The sequence below is a fragment of the Etheostoma spectabile genome, chromosome 13 (genome assembly GCF_008692095.1).
Source record: "Etheostoma spectabile isolate EspeVRDwgs_2016 chromosome 13, UIUC_Espe_1.0, whole genome shotgun sequence".
In the NCBI taxonomy this organism is placed as follows: Eukaryota; Metazoa; Chordata; class Actinopteri; order Perciformes; family Percidae; genus Etheostoma; species Etheostoma spectabile.
The window spans coordinates 3,267,716-3,275,122 of record NC_045745.1 but is presented as its reverse complement, the minus strand read 5'-3'; the positions used below and the strand labels follow the sequence as shown (position 1 = coordinate 3,275,122).

Here is a 7,407-nt window from a genome sequence, read left to right as displayed (position 1 = left end):
CAGGTCAAGAAAAACAGGACAGAGGTGAAACATGGGGAGGCCGTCTAAGCGCGCTCTCCGCGGATGCGGCGTGCCAGCTGGATGTCTTTGGGCATGATGGTGACACGCTTGGCATGGATGGCACACAGGTTGGTGTCCTCGAATAGACCCACCAGGTACGCCTCACTGGCCTCCTGCAGGCAGAGTGGGGGGACAGCGCATATTAGCAGGAGAAGTGGACCACTTTTACTATTTTGAATTCACACTTGATGTAACTTTAGCAATATATTTTGTAAACACCCACACCCACACCCACCTGCAGGGCTCCAATGGCGGCGCTCTGGAAGCGCAGGTCGGTCTTGAAGTCCTGAGCAATCTCCCTCACCAGGCGCTGGAAGGGCAGCTTACGGATCAGCAGCTCAGTGGACTTCTGGTACCGACGGATCTCTCGCAAAGCCACGGTGCCAGGCCTGAAACACGCGACAAAGCTCTTACCTGCAACACGCTCAACGGGATTTATCCTCTGAACAAATAATGTGACGCTTAGTACTGTCCCTTTTCCAAAAAATGCCCCCATAGCTTTTAACTCTGATGTGTGCAACCAGGAGGCTTTAAAAAACAACATATATACACATATGATTTATTGTATTCCAACATTTCCACTTCACTGTGAGTGAGTTGTAAGCAAACAACAAACGGTAAACCATGTGGGACTCTCCGGTGCCTTCAGGTACACCTGTTCAACTAACTGTGCACTCACTTAAAAGGGCAAGTACACTTATAAAACTATCTTTCTGTCATATTTTCTGAAACTGACTCTATGTTTGAGAATAACTACATGAAGCAGGTAGTTAAAAAACATTTCTTCCTGTTCAGATGCACCAATCAGGGCTAGGGTGGGGGTGTCTAACTGCGTGTCAATCCCGGCTGTGGGGGGAGGGGCGGAGGAGACCATTTGAGCTTTGACAGGAACCCCCTTCCTGGAGGGGCTGAGAAGTTTGTTGATGTTCAAATGTTTTGAAGTCCTGGATCTCCACTATCCTCCCTACAGCACCTTTAAATAACCTGTTAATAAATGTGTTTGACTGATTTAATTTTAATATTTTCTCCTACATTCTTATCAGAGCGTTTTTGTTTTTTATGTGTGTATATGTGTCCGTGTACATATGTTTAAAAAAAAAGAAGAAGGGTAAATTGTATCTGTGATTGGAAGTATTGTATTGTATATTTCCAATAAATATATTGTGGAAAATAGAAAATCTGTTAGATTGACTGTCTGCTCATTCATTGAGTTATAATAAGAGATTTATTTAATCGGTGCATCCCTATTGCAGAGGGTTGTAAAGATATTATGATTTGTCAAAGAAATGGCTGTTTGTAAGGACATCCAGGTGTTACCTGTAGCGATGGGGCTTCTTGACGCCTCCAGTAGAGGGGGCACTCTTGCGAGCAGCCTTGGTGGCCAGCTGCTTACGAGGAGCCTTTCCTCCAGTGGACTTACGGGCAGTCTGCTTGGTACGAGCCATTACGATGAAGAGTCACCTGAAGGGAACATCAAAAATATAACAGCATGATAACACATGATAATAATGTTATTGTTACATACGCTGGCCGTTTATTCATACATTTCTACTCAGTTCAGTTCATTATCACTGGGGCTCTCTGGACAAATGTTCCTGGACCAAACAGTTGAAAAAAAATTATAACACAAACTATTTAGCCTGAACACATATGTTCTGATCCATGAAACTGACAAAAGCATTAAAAAATATCAGTGAAGTCAAAAATATAACTGAATACAAAATCAACCATAATACTGCAATTGATACTGAATGTAAATTTAGAGAATTGTGTTTGCTGTTTTTAATGATCACTATTTCACATTAACATTTGCATAAGCATTGGTCAAGTATCATTTAATTTTGAAGTTTTTTTATGCACTCAACATGACAACACTTTTTTCCCCCCACATTTAGTTCAAAGTCAGTCATATAGGGCCGCTTGGGAAAACTTTTCCCCCGGTTCGGCAACTGCATAGACACAACGCCCTGAGCCAATCCAGACACTGTGTGCTCCCGACAACACTGCTAAACTGGTCATCCTTCTGAAACACACCAATCCGCTGTGTCCGTGTCGCATTTTTGGACCAATGATGATTCGCCCTGCTGCGTTTTAGGGCGGGACGAGCAGCCTTAACTCCGCCTCATTCCGCAAGATTATGGCCGCAGACCCAATTTACGAACCTACCGAGATACAGGCTATGAGCGAGACGTAAACTTTGATGTTTTCCCTCAAAAACAAACAACGTGTACACACAAGACTACCAACAAAACGTAGGAGACAAGTGTAGCTATCAAATAAACGACAAACCGTGGGAAGCGAAGGTATATTTAAGCGAAACCGCGAAGTAGAAATCGGATATGAAAGTGGAGCAGCTCTTTCGGCAGTGGAAGTACTGAGCCGTTTTTCTCCCTGCTTGAGCATCGCGGCAGCTGCTTTTTCTCCTCTCTACCGCGGCGAAATAACACGCTATTTCAGCACAAAAACAACTTTATCCGTCCCGTTTTCTTTACAAAACGACGACTAGTATTCTATGAATAAAAAAGTATGACAGAAATTTTACTTACCAAGGGTGAATTAGGCGCTTTTTCTCCGCGAGGATACAAGTGAGTTGTGGTTGTCTGGCAGTGTCAGATATTTACTATCACTCACACAATGGAAGCGGAGCGAGCAGGAGCAAAATGGCGGCCGTGTCAATCATCTGTCTCCCACAATGCAACTGCCATCATTGGTAAACAGTGGAACTTAATTTGTTAAATTGAAACTTTTTGTTCCAAACGTTAATTTTGAGTACAACGCGACGTACTATTAGAACGTAACGCATATTATGTAATTATTTTATGTTAGACAAAATTTAATTTGCTCACCCATTTATTGCACAATACAAATTAATGAACAGAAAAAGAGGAAATAAATGTTGACATGTTAAGAAATCAGGCACACAATATGAGCACATAGCTCTATTTTGAGTTGATAGTTACCTGATCTTTACTTTCATTATTTTTCTGTAAGGGGTTGTAATTAAAGTAGAATGTGTCTACTTTATGACTTACTACATTGTTACTTGCCTTATTGGATTTTTTTTTTTTGAAACCTTCTGTTGTCCTCGGGTCAAATTTGTCTCCTTTAAAAAATGTCTATATCTGAAATATGGGTTTCTTTTTAACCAAATTACCACAAAAAATGGATTGGATTCCTTACAACGCTCTTTGCAAATTCGATTGATCACTTTCATTCCTCTGATCTTAACTATTAGTCTAAATAAGTCACAATGTCTGCTTTTTTATCTCAAATATTAGGTCTAATTCTACATGAATGAGGATTATTAACCACGAATTCCAAAAAGAAGTGTAAAACTAGTGGTAAGGTGGTGTTAGTAGAAACTAAAAAAAAAAAAAAAAGTCTAAAAAAGGGACAAAAATTACAATTTTTAGTCAGTTTTTGACCCAGGAGGACAACACAAGGGTTAAATTTAATTAAAAGTAAAAATGTATTTATTTGCTACTTAAAAAAAAAAAAAAATCTAGTACAGTAGGATTAATTAATACATGAGCTAAAATCTATTTTAATGTTCTAAGGATCCCAATTTGTTGCTTTGAAGTAGTGTTCAGGGTCTACTGTCATGCAAATATATCAATATAACCAAACTGGATCTCTGTAAACACATTACTTGAATTACTGGTTGTATTCCTCAATTTCACAAGTTCTGATCAGTGGTGGAATGTAACTAGGTACATGTACTCAAGTACTGTACTTAAGAACAAATGTTGAGGTACTTTCCTTGAGTCTTCTCTTTTCATGCCACTTTCTACTTCTACTCGGCAACATTTCAGAGAGAGATATAGTACTTTTTACTCCGCTACATTCATCCGACCTAAAGAGGTAGTCTCGCTCTGGAACAAACTGAACCATGGTCCGGTTCGCTTATAGTGTAAAATCAGTTTTTGAATGTTTTCCAACATTCTGATGTAAATACGGGAGGCTATCATCGTGTTATAAGACCGGGGGAGCTTGTTAAAGGTGCTCTAAAAGCGATGCCACAAGTGTTTTAGGCTACAACATTTGTGGTCACATACAGCAAACATCTCCTCACTATCTGCTAGCTGCCTGTCCCCAGAACACACTGTAAAAAACATCTCCTCACTATCTGCTAGCTGCCTGTCTCCAGAACACACTGTAAAAAACACATCCTCACTATCTGCTAGCTGCCTGTCTCCAAAACACTGTAAAAAACATCTCACTATCTGCTAGCTGCCTGTCCCCAGAACACACTGTAAAAAACATCTCCTCGCTATCTGCTAGCTGCCTGTCCCCAGAACACACTGTAAAAAACATCTCCTCACTATCTGCTAGCTGCCTGTCCCCAGAACACACTGTAAAAAACATCTCTCTATCTGCTAGCTGACTGGACCCCAGAACACATTGTAAAAACATCTCCTCACTATCTGCTAGCTGTCTGTCCCCAGAACACACGTAAAAAAACATCTCCTCACTATCTGCTAGCTGCCTTTCTCCAGAACACCTGTAAAAAACATCTCCTCACTATCTGCTAGTTGCCTGTCTCCAGAACACACTGTAACATCTCACTATCTGCTAGCTGCCTGTCTCCAGAACACTGTAAAAAACATCTCCTCACTATCCTAGCTGCCTGTCTCCAGAACACACTGTAAAAACATCTCCTCACTAGGCGCTAGCTGCCTGTCTCCAGAACCACTGTAAAAAAACTTTCCCTCACTATGCTAGTTGCCTGTCTCCAAACACACTGTAAAACATCTCCTAACTATCTGCTAGCTGCCTGTCCCCAACACACTGTAAAAAACATCTCCTCACTACTGCTAGCTGCCTGTCCTCCAGAACACACGTAAAAACATCTCACTATCTGCTACTGCCTTTCCCAGAACACTGTAAAAAACATCTCCTCACATGCGCTAGCTGCCGTCTCCAGAACACACTGTAAAAAACATTTCCTCACTATCTGCTAGCTGCCTGTTCCCAGAACACACTGTAAAAAAACATCTCCCACTATCTGCTAGCTGCCTGTCTCCAGAACACACTGTAAAAAAACATCTCCTCACTATCTGCTAGTTGCCTGTCTCCAGAACACACTGTAAAAAACATCTCACTATCTGCTAGCTGCCTGTCTCCAGAACACTGTAAAAAACATCTCCTCACTATGCGCTAGCTGCCTGTCTCCAGAACACACTGTAAAAAACATCTCCTCACTATGCGCTAGCTGCCTGTCTCCAGAACACACTGTAAAAAAACATTTCCTCACTATCTGCTAGTTGCCTGTCTCCAGAACACACTGTAAAAACATCTCCTCACTATCTGCTAGCTGCCTGTCCCCAGAACACACTGTAAAACACATCTCCTCACTATCTGCTAGCTGCCTGTCCCCAGAACACACTGTAAAAACATCTCCTCACTATCTGCTAGCTGCCTGTCTCCAGAACACACTGTAAAAAAACATCTCCTCACTATCTGTTGGTTGCCTGTCTCCAGAACACACTGTAAAAAACATCTCCTCACTATCTGCTACTGCCTGTCTCCGAACACACTGTAAAAAACATCTCCTCACTATCTGCTACTGCCTGTCTCCAGAACACTGTAAAAAACTCTCCTCACTATGCGCTAGCGCCTGTCCCCAGAACCACTGTAAAAACATCTCCTCACTATCTGCTAGCTGCTGCTCCCCTAAACACACATTAAAAACACATCTCCTCCCTATCTGCTAGCTGCCTGTCCCCAGAACACAGTGTAAAAACATCTCCTCCTATCTGCTAGCTGCCTGTCCCCAGAACACACTGTAAAAAACATCTCCTCTCTATCTGCTAGCTGCCGTCCCCTGAACACACAGTAAAAAACATCTCACATCTGCTAGCTGCCTGTCCCCAGAACACACTGTAAAAACTCTCCTCACATCTGCTAGCTGCCTGTCCCCAGAACACACTGTAAAAAAACATCTCCTCACTATCTGCTAGCTGCCTGTCTCCGAACACACTGTAAAAACTCTCACTATCTGCTAGCTGCCTGTCCCCAGAACACACTGTAAAAACATCTCCTCACTATCTGCTAGCTGCCTGTCTCCAGAACACTGTAAAAACATCCACTATCCGCTAGCTGCCTGTCCCCAGAACACACTGTAAAACACTCTCCTCACTATCTGCTAGCTCCTGTCCCAGCAACACACTGTAAAAAAACATCTCCTCACTATCTGCTAGCTGCCTGTCCCCTAAACACACTGTAAAAAAAATCTCCCACTATCTGCTAGCTGCCTGTCCCCAGAACACACTGTAAAAAACATCTCCTCTCTATCTGCTAGCTGCTTGTACCCAGAACACACTGTAAAAAACATCTCTCTATCTGCTAGCTGTTTGTACCCAGAACACACCTACAGTAATACATAAATTACAGTAAACTGCAGTAATCTGTAGTTACAGTAATACATAAATCCCAGTAAACTTCAGTAATGCATAGTTCCAGTAATATATTAATTACAGTAAGCTGCAGTAATCTGTAGTTACAGTAACATAATTATAGTAAACTACAGTACACTATATTACAGTACTGTTGTATGGAAAGAATACAGTAAAGCTCTGGCAACCGTGCTGCCTATACCGTTAAAAACTGTCATTTTACATGACAGTTTTTAACAGGATGTCACAAAGATAAGCCAGTGTGTCATGAATCATCTACTGGCGAGGAGAATTCTATAATAATATAGTTTATTGCTATCTATAGAGATTTATAGATCTATAGAGTTTCCCCTACTTCCCTCACAGGGAGGTCACTGTTAGCCCAGTTGCAGGTAAGAAATCAGTGTATCATTTAGGGTCATCCTGCTGAAATACTCCTAGATGCTGTATCCACACTTTAATAACATGTTTTTTTCTGCACCAGAAGAAAGAGAGAATGATTTAGGGGAGGGAGAGAAAGCAAGTCAGCACAGGTGACTTTTGGAGATCAGCAAGGCAGAAAAGAGTTGAGTTAAGGGCCAGAGACAGATGTTTTGGCATTTGACTGGGAGCCCGTGGCGTAAGGTGACCGGATTTCTCAGTCAAAATCCGGGGACATTTTCAGCTCAGAAGCGTATTTACCTCCAAAACAAGTAATGTTTTTACTTTTGTAAAACTTAAAACGGGGACACTAGACCTAGAGCTGTTCTCATTAGGGGCTGAGCCCCCCCCCCCCCAAGGTCTGATCCTAGACCCCCCCTGCTGCTACTTCATACTCCACTCCACTACACCTCAGAGGGGAATGTTTACAGATAGAAAGTCCTAATATTTAAAAATAGAAAGTCCTAATATATCAAGATAGAAAGTCCTAATATTTCAAGATAGAAAGTCTTAATATTTCATAATGTTGTAA

General features: G+C 41.7%; 1 protein-coding gene across 1 annotated transcript; it reads right to left on the bottom strand.

Moving 5' to 3' along the window:
* Positions 1 to 6: 6 nt before the first annotated feature.
* h3f3c (H3 histone, family 3C) lies at positions 7 to 2,786 on the bottom strand. Its single transcript, XM_032533110.1, has 4 exons — positions 2,607 to 2,786; positions 1,378 to 1,521; positions 296 to 449; positions 7 to 173 (listed from the first exon to the last, which is right to left on the bottom strand). Exons 2-4 carry the CDS (start codon positions 1,503 to 1,505, stop codon positions 45 to 47), a joined length of 411 nt encoding a protein of 136 aa, XP_032389001.1. The 5' UTR covers positions 1,506 to 1,521; positions 2,607 to 2,786; the 3' UTR covers positions 7 to 44.
* Positions 2,787 to 7,407: the final 4,621 nt, after the last annotated feature.

Coding starts and splice junctions, on each gene's coding strand:
- h3f3c (XM_032533110.1), bottom strand. CDS start 1,505: ATGGCTCGTACCAAGCAGACTGCCCGTAAGTCCACTGGAGGAAAGGCT. Junction 450..1,377: donor AAGAAGCCCCATCGCTACAG/GTAACACCTGGA, acceptor CGCGTGTTTCAG/GCCTGGCACCGTGGCTTTGC. Junction 174..295: donor CCGCCATTGGAGCCCTGCAG/GTGGGTGTGGGT, acceptor CTCTGCCTGCAG/GAGGCCAGTGAGGCGTACCT.